Source organism: Cucurbita moschata, unplaced genomic scaffold (genome assembly GCF_002738365.1).
Source record: "Cucurbita moschata cultivar Rifu unplaced genomic scaffold, Cmos_1.0 Cmo_Scf00005, whole genome shotgun sequence".
Classification (NCBI taxonomy): domain Eukaryota; kingdom Viridiplantae; phylum Streptophyta; class Magnoliopsida; order Cucurbitales; family Cucurbitaceae; genus Cucurbita; species Cucurbita moschata.
The window spans coordinates 5,802,966-5,818,506 of NW_019268521.1; the positions used below are offsets into that span (position 1 = coordinate 5,802,966).

General features: G+C 40.6%; 4 protein-coding genes, 1 long non-coding RNA gene and 1 other non-coding gene across 9 annotated transcripts; 1 reads left to right on the forward strand and 5 right to left on the reverse strand.

Annotated features, from left to right (window-relative positions):
* Nucleotides 1-1,190: 1,190 nt before the first annotated feature.
* LOC111443313 (QWRF motif-containing protein 2-like) lies at nt 1,191-6,435 on the reverse strand. The gene is made up of 6 exons (XM_023081084.1): nt 4,659-6,435; nt 4,298-4,417; nt 3,746-3,862; nt 3,526-3,615; nt 1,723-1,830; nt 1,191-1,587 (listed from the first exon to the last, which is right to left on the reverse strand). Exons 1-6 carry the CDS (start codon nt 6,075-6,077, stop codon nt 1,543-1,545), a joined length of 1,899 nt encoding a protein of 632 aa, XP_022936852.1. The 5' UTR covers nt 6,078-6,435; the 3' UTR covers nt 1,191-1,542.
* Nucleotides 6,436-9,287: 2,852 nt separating this feature from the next.
* Nucleotides 9,288-10,410, reverse strand: LOC111443464. Its single transcript, XM_023081279.1, has 3 exons — nt 10,087-10,410; nt 9,807-9,880; nt 9,288-9,708 (listed from the first exon to the last, which is right to left on the reverse strand). Exons 1-3 carry the CDS (start codon nt 10,340-10,342, stop codon nt 9,511-9,513), a joined length of 528 nt encoding a protein of 175 aa, XP_022937047.1. The 5' UTR covers nt 10,343-10,410; the 3' UTR covers nt 9,288-9,510.
* A 162-nt stretch (nt 10,411-10,572) lies between these two features.
* TRNAA-CGC lies at nt 10,573-10,645 on the forward strand. The gene has a single exon. It is a non-coding gene; the product is annotated as a tRNA-Ala (tRNA).
* A 1,069-nt stretch (nt 10,646-11,714) lies between these two features.
* LOC111443266 lies at nt 11,715-12,921 on the reverse strand. The gene is made up of 3 exons (XR_002710453.1): nt 12,522-12,921; nt 12,225-12,400; nt 11,715-12,140 (listed from the first exon to the last, which is right to left on the reverse strand). It is a non-coding gene; the product is annotated as an uncharacterized LOC111443266 (long non-coding RNA).
* Nucleotides 12,922-13,290: 369 nt separating this feature from the next.
* Nucleotides 13,291-14,208, reverse strand: LOC111443593 (uncharacterized protein At2g23090-like). The gene is made up of 3 exons (XM_023081480.1): nt 13,747-14,208; nt 13,626-13,666; nt 13,291-13,489 (listed from the first exon to the last, which is right to left on the reverse strand). Exons 1-3 carry the CDS (start codon nt 13,820-13,822, stop codon nt 13,358-13,360), a joined length of 249 nt encoding a protein of 82 aa, XP_022937248.1. The 5' UTR covers nt 13,823-14,208; the 3' UTR covers nt 13,291-13,357.
* Nucleotides 14,209-14,426: 218 nt separating this feature from the next.
* Nucleotides 14,427-15,444, reverse strand: LOC111443590 (acanthoscurrin-2-like). Of its 4 annotated transcripts, XM_023081474.1 has the most exons (3): nt 14,851-15,444; nt 14,731-14,805; nt 14,427-14,682 (listed from the first exon to the last, which is right to left on the reverse strand). In XM_023081474.1, exons 1-3 carry the CDS (start codon nt 15,296-15,298, stop codon nt 14,555-14,557), a joined length of 651 nt encoding a protein of 216 aa, XP_022937242.1. In that variant the 5' UTR covers nt 15,299-15,444; the 3' UTR covers nt 14,427-14,554. The 4 variants fall into 4 exon arrangements, with proteins under 4 accessions (XP_022937242.1, XP_022937243.1, XP_022937241.1 ...); XM_023081475.1 differs by having other exon boundaries at nt 14,785-15,444; XM_023081473.1 differs by having other exon boundaries at nt 14,427-14,699; nt 14,769-15,444.
* Between the last annotated feature and the right edge of the window lie 97 nt (nt 15,445-15,541).

Sequence of the window (15,541 nt, forward strand, 5' to 3'; positions counted from 1 at the left end):
AAAAAAAAAAAAAAAAAAAAAAAAAAAAAAAAAAAAAAAAAAAAAAAAAAAAAAAAAAAAAAAAAAAAAAAAAAAGTCATATATTTTTCATTATTTTCGAAGACACCCATTCTGATCCATTCGCTTCGCCGCGTCTTTACCAAAATACCCAAAATGCTTACGTGGATCCCACAACAACAGATACAAGTACAGACTCCCCCATTTTATTTATTTTATTTTTATTTATTTTTTTGTTTAAATTACCCATATATTCCTACACTCATTATTTTAAAACTTCTTTTTTAAAAAATAAAATAAATTTTGTATTTAATATATCTTTATATATAAAAATTTGAAATTTAAACGATGTTCAAACTCAAAAAGATTTTTATTTTTTTATTTTTAAATAGTAACCAAGAATTAAACATAAAATAAAAATTTTCTTTCTTTTGTGTGGTGGCCTCGTGGTGAAATATTCGGGTGGGTGGGTGGGTGTGTGTGTGTGTGAGACAAATTGTGTGGGGTTTTGTTGGAGCATGGAAAGTGTACCTGACTCATCACCACAGCACTGTACTGTACTGTACTGTACTTCATCAACCAATGGAATCTCCTTCCACACCCAACCAAGCCCCCATCTCCTCCCTTCTTCTCTCCTGAAACAGTTCCATATGCATTGTAAACGTAGAATATAGAAAGCAGAGAGTATAGTCTGTATCATAAAGGAATGAATGCAGTGTTTCCATCATAAAGGGAGCTGCCCTGCTCTGTGGGGGACTTGTCTTCTACACAAATACCACAATTTCCACACCACAAACTCACAAACAACAACAACAACCATTGCGTCGCGATCTTAAAGATTCCATTCTAATCACAATTAAAAGACTATCATGCCGTGTCCTCTCAAACCATGAGATTTCAACTGCCTATCTAAATCCTTCTTGATTTAGTACCAAATGTGATTGTCCTTGTCCTTGTCCTTGTCCTTGTCCTTCATGGGTTTTCTAAAGTTTTGAGCTTAACTACACTACACTACCCCCCAGACCCTTCCTTCACCCTCTACTCATAGCATTGCACCACCAGCTCAGATCCTCTTTTCTTCCCTTTTTTTTTACCAACTTTGCAAATCTTATTATCATCCAATTCTATTCTTGATTCTCACTCAATTGCAGAGGATGAGAAAGAATTCAGGCAAACATAAAGAAGAATCCAAATTCAATTCAGAAAAAAGAACACACCAATTCATATTTTATAAACGAAAACCTCTGGTCTGTAATGAATGGACCTACCTATACACAAATCAATCTGACATCAACCACAATCCCTGCCACCTACACTACCATGCAAACACACAATACTTACAATTTTCTTGTCAACAAACAAACAAAACCCAAATCAAATATGTGGACGGACACTCTTCAGCTTCCCAAAACCACAAACCATCCAGAGTGTCCTTATTGCCTCCCCAAAAAGGGTAGAGAGTTTCATCTTCTGCTATAATTGTGTTAGCATTCAGACAGTCAACAGTCAACAGCTTTTACATGTAAGTTGTCAGGTCGAAGGTGCCTATCTCCGCTGTAAAATTTGCGTTCGCAGACTACACTCTTTCACCTGATTTACCAAAACTTTAATACATAAGTACAGACATATATGCGTACTATAATATATACATGAGAAAGAACAACTTGTCCGTCCAAGGGAACACTTATGTGAAGAAATAAACAAAGTATCAAAAGAAGCATTTACCTGGAGTACAGCAATTGCAGACAATAGACATTTTACCCGCTCAAGCAAAGTACATTCCTTTGCACTCACATTCGCCAACTCAAAAACAAGAGAGTTCACTTTTCCAACCTATCAAATGAAATATGCTCAGAAACACAGAAAAATGCAAACCGAGGGCAATATCCATACTACCTAAATCCAAGTTTCTAAATCCATTTCCGTCACAAGCATCAAAAAGCTGACTGCGAACATACATAAAATTAAACTTCACGTGGTTATATGAGTTCCCTGAATATCAGGATAATTTTTCAAACAGTAAATATTACAGAAATCCCTAGTTAATGATGGTTCTCTAGAAGTTCTATGTTACAGATATTGGTGAAATTGGATTTTTTTTTTTTTCCAGTTCTAAGAGCCCTAGTTAATAGACTATAACAAGAAAGTTCCTTCTATGCACTAACGAAGACCATAAACCGCATCTAAAAACTAGGATGAATTAAGTACAATGATGGTTAATCCGTGTGAATCAACAAACTCATAAAGCTAAACCTGACCGCTCTGAGAGCCATAGAAGAAAAGTTCTAAGAGTAGAGATGGAACTTGGTTTCCGGTAAGCAATCTATAGAGCTAGTCACTTCAAGTGCTTTTGAAGAAGCACTTTTTCCCCTTAAGAAATGAGTGAGAGAAAGAATGATTCGTTAGAAATTGTAGTCATGCTAACTACTGGTGAAGAAATTATCAAAGGTGAAAGACAACCCTGCAAAGGCAAATTGGCATCAAAAGAACTGTTAATCTCAGATGCAAGTTGAAGACCACTAGATTGATATTCATAAGGTTATGGTGTGGAACTTATATATAATCCTTCTACACAATAAGAATTGAGAGATAGTGTTCTTGGACATAATTCTGCTCATGACTGCCAAATTAATAATCTGACAACCATTTCCTGCGACTTTATGCCCTTGCAAGTTGCTATCAACTTATTGAGTGTGCATGCCAGGAGTTAAATTTAGGAAGAACTTTAACGTTAGCAAAGAAGAGGAATGAACTGATTTGCAGCGAAGTGGTGCAAGATTTCAGGACCAAGTAATCTCAAGAACGGAATTTGAACCCTTAATAAAAAGGAAAACTTCTTAAAAAAAAAAAACTCTCCTCAGTCACCTTAATCCCAGTAAAGAAATCCTTTCTGAAAGGCTTGCCGCTCTGGTCTTATAGCAGTACAATGTACCAAATTGTTCTGATAGCTGCCCATTGTCTAGAGTCCTATGGTGGTTCTTATTTGTAACTTTTGGGATTTCTTGGTGCAATATGCTATGCATCAAGAACTTCCTAAATTGCTGACTGGTTTTCCCACTGAGGGAAAAGTAAGGATCCATTGGTTTAATCTGTTAAAGCTATTGCTATGAACTAAAATATTTTGACGAAGTACAGAAGAGGAAATTTTGGAGTTGGCTTGTTTTTAGCTTCATATTGCAGTTCATTGGGCAGATACTTCTTATTTATACAATCCTGGAGAATCTTCTGTCGTCTGCTTTTGGCAAAGATTTGGTAGGTTTCTTATCTTCCTCTTTCCTTCTAGTTTAACCTTTTCTCGTTTAATTAATGTTCTTCTTCAGGGAAAAAAAAAAAAAAAACAGTTCATACACCATTCATATTGGTTTATTATCAAATGTGCAAGCATCATAAGTTCGTGGACATTCTAGAATACTTTCAACCAGGGTTTTCACAACGGACCATGGTAATAAATTTAGCAAATGCCTAGCAACATTTTACAGCTTCAAAATCTATTCAAAATGGAAACAACAGAAAAATGATGACCGTCACCTTTGATAATAGAAAGCAAACTGATGATGCCATTGTCTGCAGGACATCAACGGCAGAAGAAATTGCGTCCTTAATATCTTGGACATCCGCCTGTAGCAGAAAGGAAATAGAATTGCAAGTAAGACACCTAACTAAAACAATCAAATCAATGAAACGGTGAACCGCATAGCCAATAATCTCTTGCTCTCAAAGACAGCAGCATACACAATGACGTCTCTACCTTTGCTGCCCCAACAACTGGCAGGCGAAGGGTGCTAGCCCTCAAAGCTTCAGTAACACCTGATAAGCTGTTGGAAAAGTCTTGATCCAGTTCATCCCACTCCTCCAAACGCGACATCTATTGTCACCAAACAGGGCCAAATCAGACGAGATCAGTTCAAAAAGTAGGGGGAAATAATAACATTTAAAGAATCAAAATCCAATGCGTCTCACATAGTCCTAACTATATTAGCCATGGTAAATGGAAATTGAAGCAAAAAACCAGTAAAATTTGACTCTAGTCTAGGAAATGAAATAATAACAGTAACACTGCAGGATAATATTAAGACCACTTTTAGAACCATTTCCTAACAACCCAGTTCCACAAAACGTAGGTGGGTCATGGGGAAGCTTCCCCTTGCCTCAGAATTGGCAAAAGCAGTTGTAGAAATAGCTAAAATGGCATAAAATGAACTTCAAGAATCACAACTTTCATTAGAAAGAAGAAAGAAAAAGGTAGAAACAAGAGAGAGCTAAAAAAAACTAAGGGGAAAATGGATAATATTAGTCTTACCTGCCAACTGAGGATGGACGTTAACGTTAGTTTTTGTTTTAGTAACTGTAACTCCGATCTCTTTGTTCTAACAGATTCACGAAGCTTCGTGGTACTCAGCCAGGCGTTATAGAGGCTTCTCTGATGCAATTAAAATAATGTTAAGTACCATCCCTTGAATTAAGATTTTTTATTAAAAAAACGAAAAGACAATAGAACCCAACCATTCTTGAACGGTCAACTTACCACCGTCCACAGATTTGCGAGAACATGGAACAGAAAATAAAATAAAATAATATATATTTTTCAAAAGCACCTCAAAAACCGAAGGAAGAAGGGAAAATGGGAAAATGGGAAAATGGGGGGTTTAGCCGAAGCGTACCTCTGCATTCAACCTGAGGCCGCAATGGGCTGCATCTGCTCGGGCATTGACAAAACGCCATTGTAACAGCCGATTATGTAAGAGCCTCAAAGAATGCGCATCTACAATTCGGTTCTCCGCAATCTTCCCCCTCCGAGCATCGGCAACAAAACTTGTCATTGATAATGGAATGCTGCTCAAACTATTAAGAGGTTTACTTCCCACAGCATTCCTCAACCGAGGTCCGGTGGACGATGCTAACAGCTTACTTGGTGACATAGGCTTAGGTGAACCGCGAATGGGAGACAATTGACCTCGACTGTTGGCAACTTCGCGTGGAGATGATGTAGGACTATCCATCGCAAACTTCTTTGGCACGGTAAGCTTGGAAGGAGCTAAAGTTCTTACCCCCACATTTTTGGACAAAGGCGACCCATTTTCGGGCTGGCGCCGCAACCGGTTGTTTGTCTCCTGCCAAAATCTTGCCGGCACTACAATCCCGCGAGGTCCACGCTGCCCCTGTACTTCGCCAGTACTGTACTCTTGAGCTCCAGAATTTGTACCGGAAGAGACGCTATCAGAATCAGATGAAGCTACATTAGACTGATCAGATACATTTTCTGAATTTGCGTCCATAACAACTTCACCTGCCTTCTCTAATCCTCCATTTTCGGAATCCGAGCTCAAAACCCCATCAAAGGAAGCCCTACCCTGAGCCATAGGACCCTGCAACTGCCTCATGACATTCACAGATCTGCCACTAACCCTCATCCTTTCGGCTATGTCCTCACAATCCAAACTCTTGCTCATCAAATTAGCCTGCCGCAACCTCCCGGGCCATCTATGCTGATCTACAATAGGCTTTGAGTTCTCTGCTTTGTCCGCAACGCCACCTCTCGCTGGCGTCGTCGACTTCCTGCGTTCAGGCGTACCCTTCCTCACACCTGGTGAATGAACCGGCTTCGCCTTACTAACTTGCAGAGAGAAGGACTCGCCCTGGAATGAAACAGATAAGCTTCTCGTAGAAGTAAGCAAGAGCTTCTGAGAAGCAGGCATCTCGGCCACGCCACCATTATCATTCCCAGTCCTGAAATCAAGAGAACAAGGCCTAGGAGTGCCAACTCTTCTTCGGTCCACCGATAGCGAACGCTTATTAACCGAAGAACCAGTCTGCGTCGGCGTAGCAGCTAAACTGGGAGTTCTAGCGAGTGAAGGAGAAGGAGACCGTTTGGTAACCAAGGCCGAGGAAGAGGAGTTCGATGGAGGCATAAATCGAGAAGTGACCTCACGAGATTTCGGCTTACGCGGATCAATTGCATTGTCGGAGTCAGACGGAAACAAAGGAATCCTGTTCGAATTCTGCCGCGTCGGATGAAGATGAGGCCCTTTCTGAGCGGCGGCAGTTTTGGGGTTTAGCGTCGTGGACACAGCAGCTACCATTGCTTGAATTCAGAAAAGAAATCACCTCCCATTCCACAAACCCTAGCAGTATTTCAGAGATTCGGGGATAAAACAAGATGGGCAGCCGTAAGAAGAAAGAAGAAGAATCTGCAAAATAAGAGGAACAAGAGAGAGAAAGATATGGCGCAGAGAGGGTTGGATGAGGAGAATTTATGGCGGTAATTAGGAGAGAGTTTAAGCCACGGAGGTGAGTGACCGTAACAACCGTAACAGTAACAGTAACAGTAACAGCCCGGCGGCGACGGAGAATGGGGAGTTGGTGTAGGCGAGATTTAGGACCATAACCGTTTCTTTTAGCAACCCTCCTGTTTGGAGCTTCATGTCAATTCGTTAAAAGAGAACCCTCCACTCGCGGAGTTTCCAGTACTCGCGGAGTTTCCAGTACTCGCGGAGTTTCCAGTACTCGCGGAGTTTCCAGTACTCGCGTTAACAAACAGCAACGCATTCGAATAAGGGCATCGTAGGAAATTAAAAAAGTATTCGATTGGGGCGTGGTGCGCACGCGAGGCGCGCATTGATGGAGGTGGAAGAAAAGGGATTAGGAGAGTAATGGTGAGGTCATTGAAGCTTGGAAGAGACGTTACATTTACACAAAATTCTGACAAATGTACAATAAATAAAATCCATTCACCAATATCCCGTGTTTTTTTCGCCTAAATCGAATAATTAAATATTATTACGCATTTTGGAATGATATTATTACGCATTAATGGTAAACCAAACATTCCATATTTTCATAAAAAGCAATGGACCTTCTTCCCTTTGACTTCGATTAAAATTTGGTCTAAAGATTTTGTAATTCAATTGCCCCATTTATTTTGTGTCATATGATAATTAGGAATTAAAGTTTTTGGTATAAGGTGTGATTAAAGTATTAATTGTTGTAACTTGTTCATCCAACTTCCATAATCATCAAGTTTGCTTAATTATGAAAGAACTGTTGGTGGTTAATGTGATTATTAATCGGAAAATCCATTGCTAACTAACTTATTAAAATGGAATAGAGGAGGGAGGGAGTGTTTCAATGTATATTATGAAAGCTCCATGCTTAAACTTTGGGAAACTTATAATTTACGATTACTAAATATCATCCACTATCATCAATTTCTGAAATTTGTTTTTGCAGTCATCCGAAAGGCTTTATGCAGATCAAAGAGATCCGACATTGATTGTGGAGAGGAACGAAACATTCTTGTAAGAGCTCAAGCTCATGGTTGGCAAATATTGTCATTTTTGTCTCTTTTCCTCATGGGCTTCGCACGAAGATTTTGAAACGCGAGGAATAGGTTTCCACACCCTTATGAGAATGCTTTGTTTCCCTCTCCCCTCTCCAACCGACGTGGGATCTCACAATCCACTCTCTTGGGGGACTTGAACTATTGCAATTCTTTATAAGAGTGTGGATGGTCATTCGCAATAGACCCAAGTGAACAATATTTATGGGCGGTTCCACGGATCTCTTACTCAAAAGATTATTCATAAGCTCGTATTAATAATGTTATCGAAAACGAACATGTGTGTGCATGTTTAGGAGGAGGAGGAGAAGGACCTGTTACAAAAGAAGTGAGCTTTCCTTCTTAGACACTCAATTTCTAAAGCCCGGAAAAGAGGTAAAGTCTGCGCCTTTTCTTTGCTTGAGTATAAATTCTTTCGCCCCATAATCCCACTCTGTAAACTGCTTTATTTCTCAATTTCTACTCATTCATACCATATTGTTTTACGTCAATTTGAGGAGCTATATTCCGCACATCCTGTCACGTCTCCTTTAACATGAGACTAACTATGTTATACACCTCTAAAATTAAGCTAATCCACCGATTTTCAACAGTAGTAGCAGCAAAGAATAAAGTGGCGTGGGTTCATTCAATGTGAAAAAAGGGTAGTATGAACAGGAATAGCCAGCCCAGACAAAGCAAGAGAATAATTATGTGTTTAAAATGAAGGGGAAAGTGGGTTCTTTTCTTGATCGGTTGTTTAGTTAAATAATCAATCGCCAAAAAGTTGCAGAAAATGGTAGCTTAAGTATGGCACCCTCCACGTTGTGAGCATAAAGGCGGAGGGCCAACAGCTGAGTTTGGGAATGGGGTTTGAGGCATAAGTAGAAAAGGGATCCCCTTTATGAGATGCTCTGTTTCTTGGGTTTGGTTTGTTGTTTAGGCCTCTTTTGTTAAGGGCATGGGTTGTAGTTTTGATGTTAATTACCCATTTGTTTTTGTTCCTGATTCTGGACAACCAAACAAGAGACATGCACCAAACATCCAAAGGAGTCATTAACATAATCGAGGAACAACCTCGCATCCTAATCATTAACCGCAAAATTTGATACAGAAAGCGGTGTGGGAACCTGGAAAAAGGAAAAGCAGAAAAGGACCCGCCAGCCTTGTCCCAGTGTGCTTTATTGGCAATGAAAATGATATCCCCTTCCACTACACAAAAAGTTGAATTGCCTTCAATATGGTTTTGTGTTGAAGGATGGGAAAAAGACTGAAGGGGAAGGAAGGCGCACTGATTTGGATGTTGATTGATGGGATCTTAATCCCCTAAACTTGAAGTTGGTGGTTACAATGTTCACTTGAGCAACAAGAAAATTATCTTATTTCATCTTCTGTCTATTTCAATGGAGTTGGTGCTCTGCTTGATTACCACACCACTGCACACCTTCTGCCTTCTGCTTTCTATACATATTTCATGCGCGTTTCTTTAATACTTAAAGTGGTACTTAAGCTCACTAATAGTAGATATTATCCACAACCCGTAACGTATCGCCATCAGTTCTACGGTTTTAAAACACGTCTAGTAGAGATTTGCAGATCTCATAATCCACTCCTTTTGGTGTGATGTCAGGCTCTAATACCATTTGCAACAAACTAGTAAGTATTGTTTGTTTTGGCCCATTATGTATCGCCTTCAACCTCACGGTTTTAAAACGCGTCTACTAAGGAGATGTTTCCACACCCTTATAAGGAATGTTTCGTTCCTTTCTCCAACCAATGTGGGATCTCACAAATCCACCCCTTTGAGGCCAACGTTCTTGATACTATTTCTAAAAGTCCAAGCCTATCGTTAATAGATATTGTAAAGAATGTTTTATTCCCTTGCTCCCATGAATATGAAAGACAAAAACACATAAAATAATAATGCCTCAAAATTTCTGAAACTGGAGTTTGAAGCAGATGAAACGGACATATCATCAAATGCATTGGTTCTCTTGGTCTATCATTCTACCACACTGTCTTGTTTCAGTAGATAACAGAACAGATATCATTTAAAGGATACATAACAGGAATGACATCACTCAAGACAACCTTTTGCACAATATAAAACAGACAGGATAACATAGTTGGTTTGGTTTCATGAGAAACAAACTTAGATTATTCAAGACAAACTAGCAGAGGAGACAACAGTCTACTCTCTAAGCATAATCGCCCGGCTGGTCAGGAGGAGGAGGAATTGGCATATGAGGCAGGAGAGGAGCCCCATGCTCTATTGGCCCGGGTTTGACAGATGTCTTTGAGCTTGGAACTGGGTCAATGGTAGGGTAGTCATCAAGTTTAAGATCACCTGGGTGAACCTTCTTTTTCCCCAGGCTATTATGTTTATCAGTCTGGAACTGGGAACCAAAAAGTTGTAACCAATCTCATTAATCAAGAACAGAGATGCATTATGAAAGTGAGTTGTTGGATTTAAAGGCTTTTAAAAGGGTAGTACCTTCAGCTTCCTGTTAAAGGGTATGTCAGACAAGCATTCGTTTGGACTGACATGGTGGTGGCTCAAAGCCATATCTTCAAGAAAAGCACAGCAAAAGCAACATGCAAAATTACAGAAGTTACAGCAAATGAAGTTACAGCAAATGAAGTTACAACTCAATCTCTATCTATGAACTTGATGCTGTAACTTCGAATTTGAATACACGCATACCAATGTTGTTAAAGATAGGCAAATTAAGAACTGAAAAATATGATTAATCAAGCATTAACTTCAAAATTACCGGAGGTGGAGGAGGCATTTAAATAGCTGGGAAAGCAAGACAGCAATAAAGTTGTTTGGAGGACCAAAAAGAAAACCCAAAGCCCAGAAAGCTTCATAATGCAATAATGTGGAAATGCAGAGCAGGCCCAGAAAGAAGAAGCCAAGAACTTGAAAACGAGTATGTGCTGAGAAAAAGAAACAAAAGAACACACGCCCTGTTCAAAGGAGGTCATCCATGAGGGATTTAAAAGAACAGAGGAAATATGGAATGGCATTTAATTGGATCAGTAGAGGAGCAATAAAAGGAATCAGGTGATCGTCAATGCTTGTTGATCATATCACCTGCAATGGATACAGGCTGTGGAGGAGTAAATGTCTGCTTTGCGTTTGCAGAAACATTGTTAATTTTACAAATTTTAAAATGGCAGAGGCTTGGAATGCGAGCCATCGGGAAAGAACAATTAAATATTTAATAATTTAATTATTAATAATGATTAACAATAACGGGGGTGTAGCTCATATGGTAGAGCGCTCGCTTCGCATGCGAGAGGCACGGGGTTCGATTCCCCGCACCTCCACTTTTTTCTTTTGTGCCTTTTTTTTTTGTCGCACCCCAACAGTGGATTGCTGCTATCCTCCCCATGAGCTAGGAACAGAGCAGAGTCAAGAAGACCACTCCAAATGAGAAGAAGAAAACACCGTCTTCTTCAAAACTGCTTGCCGATGAGGATGTCGGAAGAACAAAGAACATTGTTTTGAGATTTAATCAACAAAGGAAAGTTTTTTTTAATACACGGACGGACGGTCGGATACAGAATGTAGTGTGGAACAAACCGATTAAATCAAGTGTGAACCGAATGCCATGTTTTGTTTGTTCATAAAAGTAATTTCGCAGGATAAATCCTTGTTCGGAGAGAGGGAAAGGCAACTTTTTGTCCATTAGCTTCACAGACACTCTTCGCCATGGAGAGAAATTATTTTTTGGTAAAAATTCTTTGACAGTGGTTAAGGTGACAATGTCCTAGAGGAATAGCATATCATTCCTCTATATATGAGAAAAGGGAGGAATAGCATATCATTCCTCTATATATGAGAAAAGGGCTCGTGAGTTTACGTTAAGAAACAAGAATAGCTCAGAGAAATGTCGAGGTTATCAAATGTCGAATTCTGGATAGAGTTTATGTTAAGAAACAAGAATGTGAGTTTACGTTAAGAAACAAGAATAGCTCAGAGAAATGTCGAGGTTATCAAATGTCGAATTCTGGATAGAGTTTATGTTAAGAAACAAGAATAGCTCAGAGAAATGTCGAGGTTATCAAATGTCGAATTCTGGATATCAGACGTGAAAAACCAACTTCCAATTCAATAAGCTCCCACAAATAAACACCAACAATGCCCTTGTGAGAACCAATAATAAGAAGCAACTTATCATATATTAACATTGAATGAGTAATAATAACAGCCATAAAGTGCATCAATAAAGATGCTCTGTTTTTGTTCTTTGAAAAATTATATTGTAAGAACGCTGGCTTGTAAAATAAGATTAATCTAAAAATATGGAGAAAATTAATAATTATTCGTTTCCGGAGGGAAAAAGGATTCGGTATTGAATCAGCAATCCACAGTATGAATATTGGAAACGAGAGATAAAGAAAAACGATGAAATTGCATATACCAAAATTTAGTTTATTATTTTATAGATAAGGAAGCAAGGAGAGAAGAGAGGGGGTCTGGTCAAGATTGGATTAAACTGCGCAATCACTTCTTCCTCTTCTTCGAATCAGTGTAGAGTGCAGCTTTTTTCTTCAACTTTGAATCTGTTTGTGACCCAAATTCATGGTGCCGGATTTATAACAGAAGAGTGGGGATGGATTGTGAAGTGAATTGTTCAGAATCTGCAGCCAATGCATGCACCTGATCCACCCCACCACAAGATATTCAACAACGATCTCCTCTTTCGCCGTCTCTCCTGGACGCCAACCACCTCCTTTTCGTTTCTCTTCACCATCTCCCACATCACCTGCACGTCCCCGTATTCGCAAGCCCTCACATCTCGCCCAAGTTTCAGCAGTCCTAATCAAACAAAATCCCCAACCATTCAATTCATTCACTCTCTTCCATTTCTATAAACAAGGATTCAGTACAGAAATCACGCACCGCGTTTGCGAAATCCTAGACGAGACGCGACTCTGAAGCTAAATCTTCGCAACGGAGAGGTCATCCTGCTCCACCATCCCATTGTCGTCTGCTCTGCTTCAACTCCCCGCTAGAGGAGAGATTAAAAAGAGAAGAAACGCTAGGGTCTCAAATCTGAACGCGGTCAGAAATTTTACCTGAAACACCACCAAAAACAAAAGAACCAAACAATTTTCTTCGGAACTTTGAATTCTCAAAGCGAAATCAAGAAATACATCAAGAAAATCAAAACAATCTGATGAGGAAATGGAAGGCAACCTGGCGAAACTCGCTCTCTTCTCTCCCTCCTCCAAAGAAGCTCGTTGGCAACATTGGGAACCTAATTCGAAATATTAACCGCTTTTCCGCCAAATCTCATCAGCCGACTGTTTCTCCAGATCCGCCTCTCACCGGATGCGACCGTCCGACTCTGTCCTTCTCGCGCCACATCCGATTCTTCACAAAACCGCATATACCCTTCATCGCTTCCTCGACCACACGTACTCCTCCTTTTCCGTTGCACTACTTCGTGAATTCAGGCATTTGCCATTAAAAGTGGAGGCGCGTGGCCCTCATATCCCTATTAAGCGTGTGCATTTAGTCTGGTGGGACCCACACTGGTTCTCTTCTCGCGTACTAAGAAAGCGCAACTACGTGGCACTCAATTTTATTTTTTTAATTTTTAATTCCTCTTAACATTTAAATTTTAATATTTATTTTAAAATTAAGTTGAGCTTAAAATATATTATTTCTTAAACAAAGCTTAAAAACCTTTGGTATTGATTTGTTATATTGAATAATTAAAAACTATTTCTTGGCCTAATTCCAGTCAGTCTACTAGTTTGATGATGGTGAGAATGCTTTGTACTACTCGATCGAGAGACATTAGGCTGATTGTGCGAGAGACATTAGGCTGATTGTGAGATCGCAGCTCAGCTCAGCTTAGCTGGAGAGGGGAACTAATCCGCCCGCTGGAGAGAGGAACTAATCATTAGACTGATTAGACTGATTGTGAAAGAGAACTAATCATTTGTGAAAATTATGTTTATTGAAAGGAATGTTGGATTTTTATCAGTATATTCTGCAGAAGCATATGTTGTTACAGGCAGCCTCCTCTAGGAGGAGTTGGGATTCTTAAGATGGGGAAAACAGGCGTAAACATCAGATTTTGGGTGCCTTGCTTCTGCATGCTCCCTGCACTTCACCTCCGTCGTTGTGCATATAAATGTCTGCATGCACACCTTGCACTGCAACCATTCACAACCACCCACTTTCATTAACACTTCCATTTCAATCTCACATGGAGCTGCTAATGGGTTTTGTGTTTTACCTCTAAGTCTCGAGGAACCAAATTAGATACATAATTGAGACTCAGAACTTTACCTGTATTGTCATGGCTTTCTTGTTCTTTTCCAGCTGACTTCCTGTGAAAATTATTACAATCATAATCAACTCTTAAGAGGGAAATCATCCATCAGAAAGAATTGGGTGGCAGCTTAATTACCTCTTGAGGAGGACTTTTGTTTCTCCAGGTTTTTCTCCCGAGCCATTTTAGACTTCTGGCCATTGCCTCCGCCCATCTCGCAAGAGGGAGGGTTTCAAATTCAGAATCGATCGCGTCGCCTCAGAGCAGAACTCTGTGCATATATATAGCAGTTTCTTCGCCGTCGGGTAAAATGGGAGCCAGTGATGATAGCACAAATAAAAGTGGAAAAGCACCGTTCGAGGATTATTCTATTAATGGCAAGGGATAGGAAACGGGATGGTATGGTGTGTGCAATCAATTAATGGAGTAGTTGGGGAGATTTCTGGTATTGAAAGGGAAACACTCATAATTGTCTCATCCACTGCTTTTGACCCTTTGATTCGAGCACATGCGGCGAGTCAGCGGTAGAGATTTGTTCATGCCATGACACCTCCCAACCACGCATGGAGAGATGGCAGAATAGAAAGCTTAGAAGAGTGGATTATGGTGGTGAGGCATTTTATCGAACACTTGGTCTGCAAGTAGATATATGCGATGACTGAGTCGGCAGTGTGTTGGTTAATGATGTGGATAAATAGTGGAGTTAAATAGGTAATACAAGTACGGCTGCAGGCCACTACAAATTAATGGAAGGTGGAGCCACGCAATAATAAGGAGTATAGTGTTGTATTTTATCTTTTGCATTGATTATAAAAATATAAGAGAAACAAGTATTATATTTATTTGTGTCCTTAATTAAGATCCTTGTCCCGTTAATCATCTTAGCAATTAATTAAGCACCATACAGAGTTGCCGTTGCCCGCCAACGCTCGCTCTCACTCATGGATCAAGGATTATTCATGTTGCCTCCATAACCACCACCGCCACCACTACCACCACCCGTGCCTCCTGAACCGCCAACTCCGCCGCCACCGCCTCCTGAACCACTTACTCCACCGCCACCTCCAATGCCACCTGAGCCGCCTAACCCACCACCGCCTATTCCACCACCTCCAATGCCACCTGAACCGCCTAATCCACCACCGCCACCACCGCCTACTCCACCTCCAATGCCACCTGAACCGCCTATTCCACCACCTCCAATGCCCCCTGAACCGCCTAATCCACCACCGCCACCACTACCTCCAATGCCACCTGAGCCGCCTATTCCACCACCTCCGATGCCACCTGAGCCGCCTAACCCACCACCGCCACCACCAAAGCCTGAATCTGAGCCATACCCAATTCCAGGTCCATACCCACCATCCGACCCATAACCAATGCCCGAACCGAATCCACCACCTCCAGCCCCACCGGATCCAGAACCACCGTAACCTGAGCCAAAGCCTCCGTTCATCCCGATGCCAGAGCCACCACCAGGTGATACTCCCCCATAACCTCCAACCGTGAGCTCTAGAAGGTTCACTTCCTTTTTAACGTTTGTGTTCTCTGGAAGGCCATTTCCCATTTCATGAGCACTCATGCTACTCGCGAGCTGCAATTTTCTTGCATTTGCAGCGTCAAGAACATTAGTGGAGAGGACAAGACAGAAAAGGAGGAGGCCCCGTGAAACCGAATAGTTTCTCGTCATGTCTATTGGCCAACTAAATGCAACAGAACGCCTGGAAGAAAGAATAACACCTCATATATATAAGAAAGCAATAGAATGAACATGAAAAACCCCCAAGGATCACATCAAGCTTTTGAAACCATGATATGTGCAAGGTGGTTCTGGTTGTAAGCGCTATCCGCATGAACATTGGAGCAAAGATCGTGGTTGACCTACCTACGGTTAAGAGGCCCTTGTGAAGTCTTATAAACTTGACTAATATGT

What these genes read in the sequence shown, in the direction of transcription:
- LOC111443313 (XM_023081084.1), bottom strand. Translation starts at nt 6,077, where the DNA reads ATGGTAGCTGCTGTGTCCACGACGCTAAACCCCAAAACTGCCGCCGCT. An exon ending in CGTCCATCCTCAGTTGGCAG is followed by an intron (nt 3,863 to 4,297) that starts GTAAGACTAATA and finishes TGGTGACAATAG; the next exon opens with ATGTCGCGTTTGGAGGAGTG. An exon ending in CTGCAATTGCTGTACTCCAG is followed by an intron (nt 1,588 to 1,722) that starts GTAAATGCTTCT and finishes TTGGTAAATCAG; the next exon opens with GTGAAAGAGTGTAGTCTGCG.
- LOC111443464 (XM_023081279.1), bottom strand. Translation starts at nt 10,342, where the DNA reads ATGCCATTCCATATTTCCTCTGTTCTTTTAAATCCCTCATGGATGACC. An exon ending in AAATGCCTCCTCCACCTCCG is followed by an intron (nt 9,881 to 10,086) that starts GTAATTTTGAAG and finishes CTTTTCTTGAAG; the next exon opens with ATATGGCTTTGAGCCACCAC. An exon ending in CCTTTAACAGGAAGCTGAAG is followed by an intron (nt 9,709 to 9,806) that starts GTACTACCCTTT and finishes TTTGGTTCCCAG; the next exon opens with TTCCAGACTGATAAACATAA.
- LOC111443593 (XM_023081480.1), bottom strand. Translation starts at nt 13,822, where the DNA reads ATGGGCGGAGGCAATGGCCAGAAGTCTAAAATGGCTCGGGAGAAAAAC. An exon ending in ACAAAAGTCCTCCTCAAGAG is followed by an intron (nt 13,667 to 13,746) that starts GTAATTAAGCTG and finishes TAATTTTCACAG; the next exon opens with GAAGTCAGCTGGAAAAGAAC. An exon ending in AGAAAGCCATGACAATACAG is followed by an intron (nt 13,490 to 13,625) that starts GTAAAGTTCTGA and finishes GAATGGTTGCAG; the next exon opens with TGCAAGGTGTGCATGCAGAC.
- LOC111443590 (XM_023081472.1), bottom strand. Translation starts at nt 15,298, where the DNA reads ATGACGAGAAACTATTCGGTTTCACGGGGCCTCCTCCTTTTCTGTCTT. An exon ending in TGGTGGATTAGGCGGTTCAG is followed by an intron (nt 14,683 to 14,730) that starts GTGGCATTGGAG and finishes TAGGCGGCTCAG; the next exon opens with GTGGCATTGGAGGTGGCGGT.